Genomic DNA, 18,559 nt, shown 5'->3' with positions numbered 1-18,559 from the left:
AGCTAGAAAACAGCTGACTAAGCCCACTCCTTTGACAGGTGCAAAGAGGGGAAGGGACCCACACAAGTTTACACACGGCTTGGGGGTCCCACCTGTGGTGACACTTGGACACCTTTTTCACCCCTCACCACACACACACACAGAGTCCAAGCCTCAGACAAGAAGCAGTTTATTGGAAGGAAACACATGGAGATGTGGCTGTCTGGCCTTGGCACTTCCCTGGCTCCTCACCCAGTCCTGCCCCCAGCCACTTTATCTCTGCTGGTGTCCCCCAGGACCTGGGCTTGGCAAGCAGAGCAGAGTTCTCCTTCTGCTGTCTCTGGTCTATTGTGCCAGTGCCCAGGTGTCAGGGTAGGTTAGGGTCCTCCAGGGCACGTAGGTCTGGGCTCTGTATGAGTGCCCTTCCTAGCTAAGACCATGTCCAATGGCCTAACGCTGGGTACTGCCTGCCACACAGCAATACTCTCATCAGAAGGATGAAGGTGCCCCTGCCTAGTTCTGTCATCCGAATCCCCAAGTCTCTTTGTTGCAGCTCGCAAGGGTTTGAACAAACCACGATTCAGGGTGCTGGTCTTCGGGGCAAGATTGAGAGGGATCAATTCTTAATAGGTTAAGAGGCAGCAGGAATTTAGGGTTAAGGGGCTTCAGCCTAAGACCAGGTTATTAATTCAACAAGTATTTACTGAGTGCCTACCGTGTACTAGGCAGTGTTCTAGAAGCTGGGGGTACAGACCACACTGGCAAGGTCCTGACTGAGCCCACCTGGGACAGTTTCCTGAGCTTCAAGATCATTGTCTCCAATCTCCATCCATTCACTCCTTTCTCTTTTCTTCCCCTCCCACCTTCTTTCCTTCTCCCTCCCACCAACTCCCAGGCCCTTTCTTCTGATTAGGCAAGATACCATCCCTTTGGTCTCCTGACCCTCCACCCTCCCTGTACCCCATCATTCCAGTCCTGCTGGTGGCTCCTCCTTGAGGGGCTTTGCCAGACCATCCCCCGTCCCAAAGGGCCTCAGGACCAGATGCCCACGCTGGTGCTTGATACGGGCAGAGCTGTCACCAAAACCCTTGCCACACTCTGCACATTTGTATGGCTTCTCCCCCGTGTGTGTGCGCCTATGTTTGACCAGATCTGAGCTCCGGGGGAACTCCTTCCCACAGAAGCCACACACATGGGGCTGGCTGAGTCCAGAGGGCCGGGCCCGGGCTCGGGGTCGAGGGGTCATGGGTGCTGGGCCTGGGGGATTATGTGGCCTCAAGAGAGTGGATGGTGGCGGTGGCCGAGCCTGTTCACCACGGTGGGTGCGAAGGTGCTTGACTCGAGCTGAACTGTCAGCAAAACCCTTGCCACATTCAGGGCAGAGGTAGGGTTTCTCCCCCGTGTGCACACGATGGTGTTTCACCAGGTCCGAGCTTCGGCGGAAGCCCTTGCCACACTCAGGGCACTTGTGGGGCTTGTCACCCGCCAGTGGTGGGGGTGGCTCCCCAGCCTGTGGGCCCCCAGGCTCTGGCTCCAAGCCAGGCAGGCCAAAAGGCCCATCACCAGAGTGTGAAGGGCTTCGAGGTGTTAGCGGGGGGCTGGTACCAAGAGGAGGTGGGGGGGGGCTTGAGCTGGGGGGTGGGCTGGGGATCAGGGGAGCCAGGGGGTAGCCAGGGAAGCTGAAGTCCTGGGGCTCCATGTGAGTCAGGCGGTGGCGGAGAAGGGTGGAGCTGAGGCTGAAGGTGCAGTCACATTCTGGGCAGGCATGAGGCCTCTCGCCACTGTGGGTGCGGAGGTGCTTGACTCTGGCAGAGCTGTCAGCGAAGCCCTTGCCACACTCAGGACAGAGGTAGGGCTTCTCTCCCGTGTGCACCCGAAGGTGCTTAACCAGGTCTGAGCCCCGGGCAAATTCCTTTCCACACACATCACAGCCAAAAGGCTTGGGCCCCAGGTGACTACGCTGGTGGCTCAGAAGGCTGCAGCTGAGCACAAATCTTTTGCCACAATCGGTGCAGATATATGGCTTGTCCTGGGCCTTGGGTCCTTGTGCGGCTGCTGTGGCTGCTCGAGATGGCTGCCGCCGGGGCACCATAGGCCGGGGGGGCTGCTCCCCACGGTGTGTTCGCTGGTGCTTTATGCGAGCAGAACTGTCACCAAAACCCTTGCCACAGATGCCACACTTGTAGGGTTTCTCACCCGTGTGTGTCCGCTGGTGTTTCACCAAGTCTGAACTCTGCCGGAAGCTCTTGCCACATTCACCACAGATAGTGGGGCGCTCACCAGCAGGGATCCTGGATCTAGGAATCTTTGGAGGGCCCTGGGCTGGTGGTCTGGCTCTGTAAGGCTTTTCACCACTGTGAGTTCGCTGGTGTTTGATACGGGCAGAGCTATCCCCAAAGCCCTTGCCACAGACCCCGCATTTGTAGGGTTTCTCCCCTGTGTGTGTCCGCTGGTGTTTTACCAGATCTGACATCTGTCGAAAGCTCTTGCCACACTCGCCACATACAGCAGCCCGATCACTAGCCTGGCCCCAACGTGGCTCTCCCAGGAGCCGGGGGCCTCTGTCTCGAGCCTGAGGTTTTCCTGGTCCCTCTCTCTGGACCCACAAGTCATCCCAAGTCTGGATACCTTCAGGTTTGAGAGAGGCATTTCCTACTTCATGACCCGGGGCCAAATCTTCCTCTTCCTTGAACTCCAAGTCATCCTCCTGTGGGGTATGTTCAAACTCATCTGTCTGAGACATCTCCACATTCTCACCTCCCAGACCTGGGGAAAGAAAAGGGAGCTGTAGACCTGCCCTTTGGCTCAGCCCCAGAAAGGTTTGCTTGACAACCTGTGGTCACAAGGCTCTCTCTCTCTCCTCTGAACTTCTAAAGAACTTACTATTATCTGTGCCTCTCATTAATAATAGTAATTTCCTGCCTGGCCGGCATGGCTCAGCGGTTGAGCATCGACCTATGATCCAGAAGATCTCGGTTCAATTCCTGGTCAGGGCACATGCCCAGGTTGCCGGATTGACCCCCAGTAGGGGGCGTGCAGGAGGGAGCCAATCAATGACTCTCTCACCATTGATGTTTATCTCTCTCCCTTCCTCTCTCTGAAATCAATAAAAATATATTAAAAAAATAATAATAGTAATTTCCTTTTACCATGCCTTTAATATGTGCCAATCACTAAACTAAGCATTACTGAACACTTGGAAACTATCCTGTGAGGTAATATTATTACTATGCATTTGGAGACTCAGAGAATTTAAGTCACTTGCTCAAGGTTACAAAGGTTAGCAAGTAGCAAAGCCAGGTTTCTAACTCAGGTCTGTCTGATCCCCAAGCCTGTGTTATACTGTCTCTGTTTGAAAAAACTGGTATTTGCTATTTCAATTATGTCTTTTTATATTAGCTCATTCTGTAATTTATTACTTCAGCCATCTATGTTTACCTGAGAGGCCCCAGACACACACCTACCCCTTAAGATGCTTAGGGTTGGTAGGAGAGAGAAGGAAAAGCAAAAATAATTATACTTGTGGGCTCAGAATAACTGTGCTGTCCCAGGGGGGAGAATAAGGAGCCAGGAATGGGCTTTCACAGTGAGAAAAAAGGAAACCATGGAGAGGACTGGGGCATAAAGCTGGAAAGGGACGTTGGGACTAGGGCTAAATTGAACACTAGGCTAAGACTATTAATTAGTAGGCAGAAACGAGCTAGGGAAGGTTCTGGAGAAGGGAGACCGGATTCGATCTAGACTTAGATCACTGTGGGTGCAGAGTGCATCACTGGAGAGAAGAGGGCTGAGGGGAGGCTGTTGCAGCTGCCTGATGAGGCAGAATGGGGCCCGAAGTAGGGCAGAGGCAGTGAGGACGTGAGGACTGCTGGGGACGGGGACAGTCCTTGAGAGGATTCCCCGCCTGGCCTGGCGCACAGGTGCAGAGAAATACTGAGTCCCCCCTCTGTTTTTGCTCCCCCTCCCCCTGTCTCCCTGGAAGCACAGTTCATTACCGATTTTTCTGGGTCTTGGCCAGGCAGAGCCCAGCATCGCAGTCCTCGACCTAGCTATTACCTATACATGGCGGCGCGCCGCCGCGGCCCTCACCTGTTCGGGCGCCTCTCAGCTGCTCCCTTTCCTCCCGGCCATGGAGATCTGGACCCCAGGGCTCCGCCGCGCGCTCCATCGCAGGCACGCCGCCCTGAGCAAGGGGACAAACATGCAATCCCACGGTCACACGGCCACGTGCGGCCCGCGCCCTGCCGCTGCCCTCTGACGGCTGGCGCGGGCCCAGGGCAGCATCTGGGTCCGAGATGCAGGGCGCGGCTCCCGGTGCCCCCCCTGCACCCCCGCGGGCGCCGCCGGCCGCCCCTGCACCTGCTGCTCCTTCCGGCACGCAGCCGCCCTTCGCCCTCCCGCCGCCGCCGGGCCCGCCACCCCGGTGCTCTCCGGAGCTCCTCGGTGGGCACGGGTGCCCGGGCCACCGACGGCTCCGGGATGCGGCTCCGCGTCTAACGGGGAGGGGACTCGGCTCCAGGCGTCCCGCGGGCGGCCGCCGGGGGCGGGGACGGGAAGCGGAAGAGATGGGCTGCGCCGAGCCGCTCTAGGACCCGGAGGAGCCGCTCGCCTTCGGGGCCGCCGGGTCGGCCCGAGCTCGGTGGCCGGCGGGCGGCCGCGTGCCACGGAGGGGGCTACGCGGCCCAAACTCGGTGGTATTAACCGTGTGCCTCCTGGGCTGGAGCTGGGTGACGAGGGCCGAAGACGCTTCCTAATTGTCGCTGTGCCGGGCCACCCGCGCCGACCTGTGGGGTCGGCTGGCAACGCTAACCGCCCGGCCCGGAGAGACAAAGAGATCTAAACCCGGACCCCGGGAAGGGGGTGGGGGGGAGACCCAGGCAGACAAAGGGCGGCGGAGACCTCAGACGGGGCGGGGGCGGGGCTCCGAGGCGCTGGGAACAAAGCGGGGCCGGTGGAGACTGGGGAAACAAAGCGGGGCCGGTCCGAGCAGCTGAGGGCCGGGTGGGGGTGGGGACGGGGGCTGGGCTTGGGTGGTGGCGGCCGAGCCGCGGCCGGAGCGGAGGCTAGTGGCGGGGGCCTCTAGGGACGCCCCTGGGGAGAGGCGCAGATGGAATCAGACCCGGGGCCGGGAACGGAGACCCCGAGCCAGAGACTCACCAAGTCGTAACCTAAGAGCACCGAGTCGGAGAAGACGCAAAGGCTGAGAGGCAGCGGCAGACGAAAAAAACCCGGAGCCGCCACAGACAGATGTAGAAATAGATAAGAGAGAGATATAAAGTCATTGAAGCAGAGTCCGAGGAGCTATTAGAAAGGGCCAGGAGCCTGGAGAGAAACAGGTCTAGGGGCAGAGGAGCATAGACAATGAAACAAGCAGAGACAAAGAGGCGGAGACATAAAGAGGCCTTGGGGAGACTAAGACTAGGGACAGGTCGACAGCGCTGCAAAGGCCAAGCGGGGAGAGGCTGAAACGTTAAACCCTGTTTCCCAGCTTGGTAGGGCCCTGGCTGGGGCTGTGTTCCAGCGGACCAGGGGCATGATCCCCAAATCTGAAATACAAGTAAGGTTTGTCCTTGGGGGTGCTGCCAGTTTACAGGGACAAGCACACAAATCGTGAAGAAATAAAGGACTTTAAGACCTGCGTTACATGCACCAATAGTGGGAGAGCAGGAAGAATTCTAATCTGTGGGAATGAGTCGGCTTGATTCTGTGTCTGGTATGCATGGGTGTTAGACACAGAAACAAGGGCCACAAGTCAATCAACACTGTCTAGGCCTTGGAAATAACAAAGAAACTCAGGGAGCTCTCAATCCACTAAAGTATGGAAATGTGCAAATGATGCGGCAGATCGTGTACTGAAAGGAGTGTGGTACAGAGAGAGTGAGATACTTCTGTAGAGTTTTGTGGCTTTGGACGTGTCTTTAAGGTCATTGTTTGTGTTTGATTCCTGGCTTTGTCATTTACTACTGTCTGATGCTGGGAAACTTGTTTCCTTAACTGTAGAATGGGAACAATAATACCTAATTTGAATGATTGAGGATTAGTATGTTTTAAACACTTTGCAAAAAATATCAGCTATTGGTCTTTTGGCTGAAATAACCAAGGAAGATGTGGCATTTTTGAGCTGATACTTCAAGGACAGCTAAGATCTCAAAGTCCAGAGTCTGGCTGAATGAAGAACTCCATACAGAGGGAGTGAAATGAAATGAACTGAACAGAGGACCTAGCAGGTTTGGCTCTGTGGTTAGAGCGTCAGCCTGCAGACTGAAGGGTCCTGGGTTTGATTCCGGCCAAGGGTACGTACCTCGGTTGCAGGCTCAATCCCCAGCCCCGTGCAAGAGGCAACCAATCGATGTGCCTCTCTCACATCGATGTTCCCCCCCTTCCCTCCTCTTCCACTCTCTCTGAAAAGCAATGGAAAAAAGATCCTTGGGTGAGGGTTAAAAAAAAAAAATGAACAGTGGCCCACATACTAACTAAAAACCTACTATGTGCAGCTTGAGATCCAAAGATGATTAAGACCTATCCTCAAAGAGGAAAATTGAGAATATTCCTATTTAAATGTGTCATGAATTTACATAATAGGAAAGCAGCGAAAGCTAAAGATAGTATGGTAAGTTTGTTCATTTGTACCACAGACATTTCCTGGGGGTCCATCATGTGCCAGGCACCTGTGCTAGCAAACAGGTAAGAGGTTACAAACAGGCAAAGAGACAGCCTCTCTTGGAAGAACTTTCCCGCCAAAGCTGACCAGCCCACACTTCATACTGACTTTGAGAAGACAAAGCCTGGAGTTTATTAGGTCTGAACCTGAACTCAGGTTTAAAGATACAGAAGCCCTTCCAGGAATGCCTGATGGCGCCATAGGTAGCTATGAAGACGTGGCAAAAAAACCAAAAAACAAAAACTAATCCAGAAGATTATCAAATGGAAAAACTGTCCACCATGCATTGCCCCATAAGAAGCTCAAGGTGGGACCTTCCTTTCTCTAAACAAGCCCCAGACCTTATCACATGAATGACTAGGCATGATTTGTTTGAGTTAAAAAGCATATAAATGGAATATTGTGTCACTATTAATTCATGCCATCTCTAAACATAAAGACCAGCCACGCACCTTTTCTGCAGAGCAAATTTTAAAAATATTTATTTGTAATTTTAAATTGATCCTTAGAGAGAGAGAGGGAGACAGAAACATTGATTTGTTGTTCCACTTATTTTTTATTATTTTAAATATGTCTTGATTTCAGAGAGAGGAAGGGAGAGGGAGAGAGAAACATCAATGATGAGAGAGTCATTCATTGATCGGCTGCCTCCTGAACCCCTGTTTCTGGGGATCGAGCCCAAAACCTGGGCATGTGCCCTGACGGGGAATTGAACCTTGACCTCCACCCGGCCGGGCGTAGCTCAGCGGTTGAACATTGACTTAGGATCCAGGAGATCATGGTTTGATTCCCGATCAGGGCACATGCCCGGGTTGCGGGCTCGATCCCCAGTCAGGGACAAGCGGGAGGCAGCCGATCAATGACTCTTATCATTGATGTTTCTATCTCTCTCTCTCTCCCTCTCCCTCCTTCTCTCTGAAATCAGTAAAGATATATTAAATAATTTTTTTTTAAATGAATAATACATGTTATTTTCTTAAAGACTGTTGAGCCCAGCTCAGCGGTTGAGTGTCGACCTATGAACCACGAGGTCACAGCTCGATTCCCAGTCCAGGCACATGCCAGGGTTGCTGGGCTCAATCCCCAGCAGGGGGCGTGCAGGAGGCAGCTGATCAATGCCCCTCAACATTGATGTTTCTCTCTCTCTCTCTCTCTCTCTCTCTGAAATCAATAAAAATATATATATTTTTGGAAAAAGGCTGTGGAGTAACTCAGGGAAGAGTTGATCAGTCTGAACCCAGGGCAGGGGCAAGAGGGTAGAGGGTATAGAGAGAGGAGGACCAGTTTTTCTGATTGATAGGAAGGCCTTGGAAACCAGCTGGGTATATCTTGTGGAGAGCAAGGGTGGGAGGGGGTCAGTTTTAACTGAGAAGATGGGGCTGCTCAGCCTGATGAGTAGGAGGAAGGGTTGTGGTAGAGGGAGGAGGGATATTATCCCTTCCCCAGGCTTTTTTTTTTTTTTAAATATATCTTTATTGATTTCGGAGAGAGGAAAGGAGGGGGAGAGAGAGAGACAGAAACATCAGTGATGAGAGAGTCATGTGCCCTGACCGGGAATCGAACCCCAATCTCCTGGATCCTAGGTCCACACTCAACCGCTGAACCATGCCCGGCCGGGCCCCAGGCTTCTTGAAGGACTCTGTTTACCTCTCTTACACTACTTTATCATCAATGCTGTCACTCCTACGTTTGGCTGTCTCTGACTCCTCAGAAGACTGTAGCCCTGACTGATTCACTCTGTTTGGATCCTCAGCAACTAATCTACAAGAACCATCACTAGATTTGAGCTGGTGGCACTGCCACACCCCTAAGCTCATTTAATAGCAGTATCTAGCATTCTGTGTGAGCTCGTCTCATCTGCCAGGCACTGTACTAAAAGCTTTTTGTGCATTAGACTATATAATCGTCATGACCCTATCAGGTAAAATTTACTAATGGTACCATTTAACAGATAAAGAAACTAAGTCACAGAGAGGTTAAAGTAAAATGCACATGGTCGCACAGCTAGTAAGATGACACAGCTCTTAATGTCTCTATAATCATATGAAGTTTACACAACTTCTGTGACTTCAGTGTGGCAGGAGCTCCCAATCCCATTTGATAGATGAGGAAAGTAAGACCCAGAGAGGAGATTTTTCCCAAGGTTACATGAAAAGAATAGTACTAAAAATAAGATTGAAGTAAGGGTAAGATATACACATGGCAATACGGATAAATCTTAAAAAAAAAATAGTGCTGAATTTAAAAATTAACAGAAATATATATTCATATGTATATATTCATATATATAAAACCATTTGTATAAACATGTGCTGTATACTAGCCCTGGCTAGTGTGGCTCAGTTGTTTGGAGTGTCGTCTTGTACACCAAAAGGTGGAGGGTTCGATTCCCCATCAGGGCATATACCCAGGTTGTGGGTTGGGGCCCGTGCGGGAAGCGACTGATCGATGTTTGTCTCTCACATCGATGTTTCTCTCTCTCTTTCTCTCCCTTCCTCTCGCTAAAATCAATAATAAAAAAAATAAATAAATAAAAAATGTACTGTATACTACATATTTTTCAAAATTTATACAAATCAAAAAATTACATATTAAACTTTGGAGTGAAGAGGGGAAAGGAGTGAGCTATAGGCTGTATTAATCTGCTCAGGCTGCCATAACAGAATACCACAGACAATCTTAAATAGATATTTATTTTCTCATAGCTCTAGAAATTGGAAGTCCAAATTCAGCAGGGTTGGTTTCTGATGAGGCCTCTCTCCTTAGGTTGCAGATAGCTATCTTCTCAGCGTCCTTTCATGGCCTTTCTTCTCTGCAGAAAGATCACTGGTATCTCTTCTTATGTCTCCATACCCACCAGATCAGGTCCCCACCCTTATGACCTCATTTCACCTTAATTACCTCCTTAAAGGCCCTATCTCCAAATACAGCCACATTGGGGGTTAGGGGTCCAACACATGAATTTTTGGGGAACACAAGTCAGTCCATAACATGGGCTAAAAGGGAAATAAAACCTCAAGAAGTGGAGAAAGCAAATGGGATGGATGGCCTGGCCAGCTGGCTCGGTGGCTGAGCTTTGACCTATGAACCAGGATTTGATTCCCCGGCACAATTTGATTCCCTGTCAGGGCACATGCCTGGATTTTGGGCTCGATCCCCAGTGGGGGACACGCAGGAGGCAGTTTCTCATCATTGACGTTTCTATCTCTCTCTTTCCCTCTCCATTCCTCTCTCTGAAATCAATAAAAACATTAAAAAAGAAAACATTAAAAAAAGAAAAGAAAATGGAATTGGAGCAGTAGGCAGGATCCAGATCAAGCCGGCCTTTATAAGCCATAGTGAAGAGACTACCTTTAAAGCCTCAGAGAGGCCCTGGCCGGTGTGGCTCAGTTGGTTGGGCACCCTCCCGTGCACTGAATAGTGGCTGGTTTGATTCTGGGTCAAGGCACATGCCTGGGAGTGATTCCCAGTCGGGGGCATGCAGGAGGCAGCAAATCAATGTCTCACTTTTACATGGATGTTCTCTCTCTCCCTCTCTCTAAAAATCAATTAACAATCTTTTTTAAAAAATAAAACTTAAGAAAAAAATCTTAAAAAAAAGGCTCAGCCCTAGCCAGTTTGGCTTAGTGGTTAGAGTGTTGGCCCAGGGACTGAAGGGTCTTGGGTTTGATTCCAGCCAAGGGCACCTACCTCGGTTGCAGGGAGGCAACCAATTGATGTCTCTCTCTCTCTCTCTTTCCCTTCCACTCTCTCTGTAGAGCAATGGGAAAAAGATATCTTCAGGTGAGGAGTAAAAAAATAAAAAATTAAAAAAAATAAAAAGGCTCAGAGAAGTCACTCAGTTCATAAATGCTAAGGTCAATTTGTATATAACTGATTGATTCCAAAGTTCATGTTGTCAGAAACCACCCTGAGTCCTGATAACAAAGTGGAAGTGTGCGTATTTCATTTTACCACTAGGAAAATGGAGTTCAGAGAGGCCAAATGACTTGCTTAAGGTCACATGGTAGGTGGAAGTTCTTTCTGACTTTCATTGGCACCTTCTTTGTGCCAGGCCCTGTGGAAGACACTGGGGATATAGAAATTAGGAAAACGTGGTCCCTACCCTTAGGAAGCTCATCGGTGAATAGAAAAGACATCCAAGTAAGCAAATGTGGTCATTGGAGGGGCCTGATAAAGGTGCTGGGAAGTCCAGAGGAGAGAACACAACTCTGCCTAGGGCAGTTGGGGAACAGTTCAGAGGAAGAGCCCTGTGAATCAAATCCTTAAAGGATGAAGAGTTTACCTGACAGAAAAGGAGGAAAAGCTCAGTATGGGCAGTGTCCAGGATGTGGGCACTTGCTAAGGGCAAGTGAGTAATGCGGGTGATGTGGCCAGATGAGGAAGGATTTGGTGCCAGGTCAGAAGTCTGACTTGATTCTGAGGTCACTGGGGAACCCTGGAAGGGTTTCAAGCCGGGGGACGCCTTGGCCAGGATTCTAAGGAAGGTCTCTCTGGCTGTTGTACAATGACTTGAAGTCTTTTTAAGACTCCATTGCATTAAAAAAAAAAAAAAAAATCCATTGTATGAGCTGGCAAGAAAAATTGATGGCCCTTCCCACCTCCAATCCCATTATGGCTTTTGATCCACTCAAACGTAGGATCTTTTATTTTTATTTTTCTTTTAACCATCCCTGTCAAAGCCTTCAACTCACTGCTAGACAGATCAACCTGCTTCCTTCCTCTCTGCCTACACCCACCTCCCACCAGGGTCATACTCACGACAATGGGGTTTGGGAGAAAGGTGTGCAAAGAACAGAGGGGTTGAAGCTTCCTGTAGGGATGGTGGGCAAAGAGATCCAGATGGTGAGGACCCCAGGTGTTCTTGGTCTTGGCTTTCCCCACCTCTCTGGGCCAGTTAAAGCATCTCAGCTTCCCACATCGCCCGCCCCCTGGTTTGCTGCACTCAACTTCCTGCCCCACCAGAGGAAGTGGGGAGAGACGGCAGGTGCGGCAACAGCGACCCGGGCCATGGTGAGTCCTTATGCCCAGGAATCCAGGCCCCCAGCCCCCGGCCACAAGGGCAGCCAGGCCCAGGTCAACCCACAGTAGGCTGACTTGCTGACTTCTGGCCTCTGAGATCTGGTTTTACTGGGGGCCCTGTCTGCCGCTCCCAGTAACCTCCTATCGTGTACACCCCACCAACAGGACAAGGAATACGTGGGTTTCGCAGCCCTCCCCAACCAGCTGCACCGCAAGTCCATCAAGAAGGGGTTTGACTTCACACTCATGGTGGCAGGTATGGGGATTTGGGGGAGGGGACTGGTGGTGGGTCCTCAAGAGACCCTGGCTGTCCCCTCACCTGACCGCTTGGGCCTGTCCTGTCTACAGGGGAGTCAGGCCTGGGAAAATCCACTCTCATCAACAGCCTGTTTCTCACCAACCTCTATGAGGATCGGCAACTGCCAGAGGCCAGTGGTAAGACTACCCCCATCCTCTAGCCCCAGGCTACACTCTCTTCCTTTCCATCTGGGTCTCCCATGACTTTCTGAGGGACTCAGGCAGCTTACTGCTTCCTCCCCTAAAATAGTAGGTGGGGGCAACTGTGACACTGAGAAAGGAAATTAGTCCTGCCTCAGACCTCTACCCAGTTCCCTGATCTCTTCCCATACCCTTAGCTCGCTTGACGCAGACACTGACTATTGAGCGTCGGGGCGTGGAGATCGAGGAGGGGGGTATTAAGGTGAAGCTGACCCTGGTGGACACACCTGGCTTTGGGGACGCAGTGGATTGCTCAGACTGGTGAGGAGTGGGGGAGGGAATTAGGGATAGGCTCCCAATATGGCTACTCTGTGGAGACTGAGGGGGCAGTTACAGGGCTGGTCTGCCCTGGCCTCCTACCCACCCTGACCGAAAAGTGGGGGGCATTTCTGGTAGCCATGTGGCCCAAAGTGCCCTGTGCTTCCCGATATCTCACTTATGACCCTGCCAGTTTCTTGATTTCTTTGGTTGGAGACAAAGAAACTACTTCCTTCCCCCACAGTCCTGACCAGCCTTGCCCCCTTCCCTGCCCTGTGGCCCCTGATATCTGACCACATACTCTCTCCCCTCCCCACACCCCAGCTGGCTGCCCGTGGTGCGCTTCATTGAGGAGCAATTTGAGCAGTATCTTAGGGATGAGAGTGGCCTGAACCGGAAAAACATCCAGGATTCCCGTGTCCACTGCTGCCTCTACTTCATCTCGCCCTTTGGCCGGGGGTCTGGAGGGCACCCTGGGGGTTGGGCACTTGGGGAGGATTTGAGAGGTGTCTCTGTATCCTGAGTCCAAGCCCTGACCAATCCTTGGGTGCAGGCTCCGGCCCCTAGATGTGGCCTTCCTCCGGGCGGTGCACGAGAAGGTCAACATCATCCCAGTCATTGGCAAAGCAGATGCCCTGATGCCTAGGGAAACCCAGGCCCTCAAGCAGAAGGTGAGTGTGGTGACTTCTAATCTTTGGCCCCACATGAAGCCAAAAGTCATGATCAAACCTGAACTCAGCTTTGACTTCTTTGATCTTGGGCTGGACTTCTTGGAGCATGATGTGTAACACAAGACTATTAAAGAAAGTTTCGGAGGAAGGTAGGTAGTCAGCTGCCTGAAGGAGCCATGCCCCTGGCGGCTCAGAGTAGAATCCCTGGGCTGGACGCTTAGCTAAGGGCTGTCGGAGGGTAGGGGCATAGACATGATGACCCCTGATAGCCCTCTGGCCCAAGGATGCTGATGACCCCCACCCTCCAGTGTCTTCAGAGCCCTTTCCCACTGTTTCTGTTTATGTCTCTCTCTCCTGGTATTTTGGTATCTGACTCATCCTTTTTTGTTTGTTTGTTTTAAATCCTCGCCAGAGGATATTTTTTCCATTGCTTTTCAGAGAGAGTGGAAGGGAGAGAGAGACACACATTGATTGGTTGCCTCTTGCATACACCCCCACCAGGGTCGGGTATGAGCCTGCAACCGAGGCACATGCCCTGGGCCGGAATCGAACCCTGGGCCCTTCAGTCCACGGATGGACACTCTAACCACTGAGCCAAACCGGCTAGGGCTCTGCCTCATCTTAGAATCTTTCTGCCGTGGCTGTTAGAGGGTGTCTTTGTCTCAGTCTTTCACCATCTCTGTCTCGTCATCTCAGATTTTGTTTATATTCATTTCTTTTTTTAAAAAAAATATATATCTTTATTGATTTCAGAGAGAGGAGGGGAGAGGGAGAGAGAAACATCAATGATGAGAGAGTCATTGATCGGCATGTGCCCTGACCGGGAATTGAACCCTGATTGCCTGGATCCTAGGTCGACGCTCAACTGCTGAGCCACGGCTGGCCGGGCTCATTTCTTTTTTAATATGTTTTTATTGACTTTAGAGAGAGAAGGGAGAAGAGAGAGAGAAACATCAATTGCCTCCCCCACACCCTGACCAGAGACAGAACCCGAAACCCGGGCATGTGTTCTGACCGGAAATCAAACCCGTGACCTTTTGGTGCCCATGAGGATGCTCAACCAACCCAGCCACACCCTCAGGGCTGCGTGTTCATTTCTCACCCGCTCTGTCTTTCCTGTGTTGACCACCCAGTGTCTGTATCTGAATCTCTGGCCGAGTGGCTGCTGATCGCAGCCTGTGACTCTCACTGTCTCTGCATCTCTCCTCTGAGATCCGGGAGCAGCTGAAGGAGGAGGAGATCAGCATCTACCAGTTCCCCGACTGTGACTCAGATGAGGAAGACGACTTCAAGAGGCAGGATGCAGAGATGAAGGTGCAGAGGCACCGGAGGCTGGGGCAGAGGCGGAGGCACATGCTGCCAGAGAGGTTTCCCCCTCCAGGGGCCAGCGGTGACCCCTGGTTCCTGCCCTGTAGGAAAGCATCCCTTTCGCAGTTGTGGGTTCATGCGAGGTAGTGAGGGACGACGGGACCCGGCCTGTGAGGGGACGCCGCTACTCCTGGGGTACCGTGGAGGGTGAGTAGGGCCAGGCAGGCATTCTGAGGCCAGCGGGGAGCCCAGGCCACCTCCAAGCCAACCGCACCCAACATGTGAAGGTGGGGCGAGCTCTAGTCTTGGCAGTCCTAGGAGCCACATGAGAGGTCCTAGAGCTGCAGACCTCGGACCCTGCCCTAGAGCTGGGGTAGGACCCAGAGGGTGGGACTGGACCAGAAGCTCCCTGAGGCGCACGGTCTGTCCCCCAGTGGAGAACCCACTTCACTGCGATTTCCTGAACCTGCGACGGATGCTGGTGCAGACGCACATGCAGGACCTGAAGGAGGTGACACACGATCTGCTCTACGAGGGCTACCGGGCCCGCTGCCTGCAGAGCCTGGCCCGGCCGGGGGCTCGCGATCGAGCCAGCCGCAGGTGAGGCGGAGCGCACTCCCAGGTGCTTCCAGGGCACCGCTCGGGACACCCACGACCCGCCTTCGCCAACCAGATTTCTCTCCAAAATCTTTCCCCACCCACTTTGCTTCCCTCCCTAACCTCGAGGACAAGACCCGCCTCCTAGAGCCCGACCTCGGGGCCGCGACCCTCACAACCCCGGCCCCCCTGAGTCCCCTTCCTTTACCCCAACCCCTAGTAAGCTCTCCCGCCGGAGTGCCACGGAGATCCCCCTGCCCATGCTGCCTCTGGCCGAGACAGAGAAGCTGATCCGCGAGAAAGACGAAGAGGTGAGCAAGTACCTCGCCTCCCCACCGATCAAGGCCCCCCTTTCTCCCCGAATGAGTCCCTCTCTGGCCACGCCCGGCCCACCGCCCGCAATCTCGCCCCGCACAGCTGCGTCGCATGCAGGAGATGCTGGAGAAGATGCAGGCCCAGATGCAGCAGAGCCAGGCTCCGGGCGAGCAGTCGGACTCGCTCTGAGGCCCGCCCGGGGCTGCTCTACCTCGGCTCCGCCTTCCGCCCCGCTCCGGTCCAATCCCCGGGCCCCAGGCTGCCCGGAGCCCGCCCTGGCCCTGGGTTCCAGGGCTCCCGCAGCCCCAGAGCCCCTCCCCGCCTCTGCCACGCTCCGAGCCCGAGCTTCCAGCACAGCCCCTCTACACGCCAACTCTTTCATGAAAACGGCTTCCTGCCGGGCCGGGCGTGGACCCAGGATCCAGGAGATCGCGGTTCGAGTCCCGGTCGGGGTAGGTTCGGGAGGAAACTGCAACCGATGGATGGTCAATGTTTCCCTCTCACATGGATGTTATTCTCTCTCTAAGATCAATTAAAAAGGTAAAAAAACAAAAACAAAACTAAGTTTCCTGAGGCCACGAGTCTTCTCTTTCCCTGCGGGAATTAGCTGCGGACTCAGCCCGCGGAGCGGCCCCTCCCAGGCCGTCGTCCGCCTGCTGGGCGCTGGCTGGGCGCCCGGCAGGGTTTCACCCCTCCTCCCACCTGAGCCCGCACGGCAACACTGAGGGCGCCCGGATAAGAAACAAAGACCAGTTCAATTTTATTAGGACGCGGGGTAAGGGTCAGACTGCGAGGAAGGCCTTGGCTCGCGGAGGCCTAAAGGGTCCCCTACTCCTGGTCCTTGGCGTCGCCGTGCGTGATGACGTAGCAGATATTCTTGTAGTCCACGTTGCCGCTCACGTCGGGAGGGAAGGCCGCCCACATGTTCTTGATCTGCGGGAAGATTGCAAGATCGCGTCTCCTCGGGGTTCCTAAGGCTCCCCTCTTCCTCCGCTTCCCCCGGGCCCCTCCCCCACTCACCTCTTCCTGGGTGAAGCGGTCACACTGGGTGGTAAGAAGCTCCTCCAAGCTGCAGAGAGGTGATATGAGGGGCGTTGAGATTGGGCCTTGTAAATTCTTTCCGCTCCCACCTCATCCTTGTTGCTATTCCCAGTCTCACCTTGAAAATCAGGGTCACTCTAGATACCTCCTGTGATCTCCCAAACACAAGTACAAAAGGCTTTGCCCTCTCCCCATATGTGCTGTGAAAATTTAATCCTAATCACAGCCCTCATTTCCCCCTTATCTCTGGTAGTGCCCAACCCTTGCAGAAATTTAAGGAGGCATTCTGTGGGTGAATAGCTGGAGGGTATCACTTACAACTGCTTCTTGATAGTACCCTTCCCCTCAGGGTCCAGGACCTTGAAGGCTCCAGTGATCACGTCCTCAGGATCGGCACCTGGGGTAAGAGGCACATGAAGCCGAAGGGTCCCTGAAGGGTCTGTCTCTGAAAGGTCTGAGAAGGGACAGCTGGGAGCTTGGACCCAGGACACTTCATTCACCTTTGAGCTTCTCTCCAAACATGGTCAGAAAGACAGTGAAGTTGATGGGACCGCTGGCTTCCTTCATCATGGCATCTAGTTCCTCATTCTTCACATTGAGGCGCCCTGGAGCGGGGTGGGGAAATCATGGGCTAGAGTGGGGTCTTGGGACCGAGGGTGATGCTTCTCATAAATTCAGATCATCCCACCCATTTTTCATCTGAGTAGACTGAGGCCCAGGGTGGAGCCAGCAGGGCTGGCCCCCAAGGCTGTTGAATTCCCAGGACTCTACAGCCTTGGATTTTTAAGGGTGGGCTTGGGGGCTCACCCATGGCTGCAAAGGTGTCCCGCAGGTCTTCCTTGTCAATAATGCCATCACGGTTCTGGTCGATTACTGTGAAGGCCTGTGGAGGGCAAGGGCACAGAGGGGTAAGGTCCCCCATGGCCAGGCTTGAGCATCCTTACACAAGGCAGATTAGAGTCTGGCCCCCAGCCAGCTGTCTGCTTACATGCCAAGAAGGGAGCGGAGCAAGGAATTCTAAACCCTTCCCCTCCCACTAAAACAGGTGCACATTCCGGGGTGGGGGTTGAGAGGGGGCGGAGGGCAGCAACGGTACCTTGGGTCAGCCTTCATTCTCCCCTCTCCCTTCACTCACCTCCTTGAACTCCTGGATCTGAGTTTGGTCGAACATTGAGAAGACATTGGAGCTTCCACCCTCTGCCACTGCCCTTCTCTTGGCCTTCTTGGGTGCCTGAGGGGTGGGGGTTGGGCAAAGAGATCCATGGGCCAGATCCTACTTTTCTCTGGAGGCAATGGATTAGACTCAGGGTTCTCTGAGTCCACTCTTTAAAGCAACTCATCTGGCTCTAGGCTTCCCCTTCTTTATGACTTCTTTGCTGTGGGTGTTTGCTTCAGTTGCATCCCCAAATTCCAATCTGTAGCCCTTGAGTTCCATCCCTCCATCTACTCAACAAGTGAAAGTTTCCTCCTCTTAGTGTCTTGAGCCTGCCTCCTCTGAGTCCCAGACTTCCTGTATAACCCTGATCCACTCATTCATTCTGTATGATCCTCTACTTTCTCACTTATAAAATGGGAGTGGGAATCCTTGCCTGCTTGGTCCCAGAGGGTTTTAGGAAGATGGAGTGCAGGAAGGTATGGAGCATGCTTTGAGAGGGACTGGCCTCCTGTGAGTGGAGTGTCTGAGCAGATTATCCTTGGTTGGATCCTTTAGGCCATCATTCTGTATGCTCCCCATTAGTGATACCAAGAAAGGAAGGACTCATCCTTCTTCCTCTTGATGGACTGGGAACCAGCTACCTTCTTTCAAAGGGTGAGGATGCCCTGAGGTCTGAGGGATCTGGGCAGGGGCTGGGGGATTCTCACCATGTCTTCAGGTTCCTGGGGGCAAGGCTGGAAAGTAGCAGAGAGTCAGCTTGCAGCACTCCCTCTGGGGTTATATAGTCCTGCCCCAGGGAGCCCTTAACATACCAGGGTAACCTTAGCCCTGTGGGTGCCCACCCCAGATACCAAAATAGCCTGGCTCAGTTGCCTTTCCTTTCTTGGAGGGCCTGCAGCAGCTGGAGTCCAGGGAGAGAGGGAGGAGGGAGTGAGTCTTGGGCTGCATGTCTCACTAGGATCTGGGCAGAAAGGGGTGTTCTTTCTCTCAAAAGGGGGCTGGAATGTGCCAGAGTTCAGAGAAGGCCCAAGTCAGTGCTTGGAGAGAGATAAA

At 53.0% G+C, this 18,559-nt stretch overlaps 3 protein-coding genes across 3 annotated transcripts; 1 reads left to right on the top strand and 2 right to left on the bottom strand.

Moving 5' to 3' along the window:
* Positions 1-152: 152 nt before the first annotated feature.
* ZNF48 (zinc finger protein 48) lies at positions 153-5,521 on the bottom strand. Its single transcript, XM_087815163.1, has 3 exons — positions 5,137-5,521; positions 4,069-4,162; positions 153-2,745 (listed from the first exon to the last, which is right to left on the bottom strand). The coding sequence occupies exons 2-3, from the start codon at positions 4,145-4,147 to the stop codon at positions 944-946; spliced, it is 1,881 nt and encodes a 626-aa protein (XP_087671289.1). The 5' UTR covers positions 4,148-4,162; positions 5,137-5,521; the 3' UTR covers positions 153-943.
* A 5,940-nt stretch (positions 5,522-11,461) lies between these two features.
* Positions 11,462-15,498, top strand: SEPTIN1 (septin 1). Its single transcript, XM_016218552.2, has 11 exons — positions 11,462-11,653; positions 11,828-11,918; positions 12,011-12,097; positions 12,298-12,421; positions 12,743-12,877; positions 12,972-13,089; positions 14,302-14,403; positions 14,505-14,604; positions 14,832-14,997; positions 15,215-15,305; positions 15,412-15,498. Exons 1-11 carry the CDS (start codon positions 11,462-11,464, stop codon positions 15,496-15,498), a joined length of 1,293 nt encoding a protein of 430 aa, XP_016074038.2.
* Positions 15,499-16,045: 547 nt separating this feature from the next.
* Positions 16,046-18,249, bottom strand: MYL11 (myosin light chain 11). Its single transcript, XM_016218550.1, has 7 exons — positions 18,214-18,249; positions 17,486-17,581; positions 17,158-17,233; positions 16,851-16,955; positions 16,669-16,747; positions 16,330-16,378; positions 16,046-16,242 (listed from the first exon to the last, which is right to left on the bottom strand). Exons 1-7 carry the CDS (start codon positions 18,214-18,216, stop codon positions 16,138-16,140), a joined length of 513 nt encoding a protein of 170 aa, XP_016074036.1. The 5' UTR covers positions 18,217-18,249; the 3' UTR covers positions 16,046-16,137.
* Positions 18,250-18,559: the final 310 nt, after the last annotated feature.

Source organism: Miniopterus natalensis, chromosome 3 (assembly GCF_054644295.1).
Source record: "Miniopterus natalensis isolate mMinNat1 chromosome 3, mMinNat1.hap1, whole genome shotgun sequence".
Taxonomy (NCBI): Eukaryota; Metazoa; Chordata; class Mammalia; order Chiroptera; family Miniopteridae; genus Miniopterus; species Miniopterus natalensis.
This window is presented reverse-complemented; position numbering and strand designations above follow the sequence as displayed.

What these genes read in the sequence shown, in the direction of transcription:
- ZNF48 (XM_087815163.1), bottom strand. Translation starts at nt 4,147, where the DNA reads ATGGAGCGCGCGGCGGAGCCCTGGGGTCCAGATCTCCATGGCCGGGAG. An exon ending in GCTGAGAGGCGCCCGAACAG is followed by an intron (nt 2,746 to 4,068) that starts GTGAGGGCCGCG and finishes TTCTTTCCCCAG; the next exon opens with GTCTGGGAGGTGAGAATGTG.
- SEPTIN1 (XM_016218552.2), top strand. Translation starts at nt 11,462, where the DNA reads ATGGTGGGCAAAGAGATCCAGATGGTGAGGACCCCAGGTGTTCTTGGT. An exon ending in GCAGTGGATTGCTCAGACTG is followed by an intron (nt 12,422 to 12,742) that starts GTGAGGAGTGGG and finishes CCCACACCCCAG; the next exon opens with CTGGCTGCCCGTGGTGCGCT. An exon ending in TCCGCGAGAAAGACGAAGAG is followed by an intron (nt 15,306 to 15,411) that starts GTGAGCAAGTAC and finishes CGCCCCGCACAG; the next exon opens with CTGCGTCGCATGCAGGAGAT.
- MYL11 (XM_016218550.1), bottom strand. An exon ending in AGATCCAGGAGTTCAAGGAG is followed by an intron (nt 17,234 to 17,485) that starts GTGAGTGAAGGG and finishes TGCCCTCCACAG; the next exon opens with GCCTTCACAGTAATCGACCA. An exon ending in GGTACTATCAAGAAGCAGTT is followed by an intron (nt 16,379 to 16,668) that starts GTAAGTGATACC and finishes ACCTCTCTGCAG; the next exon opens with CTTGGAGGAGCTTCTTACCA.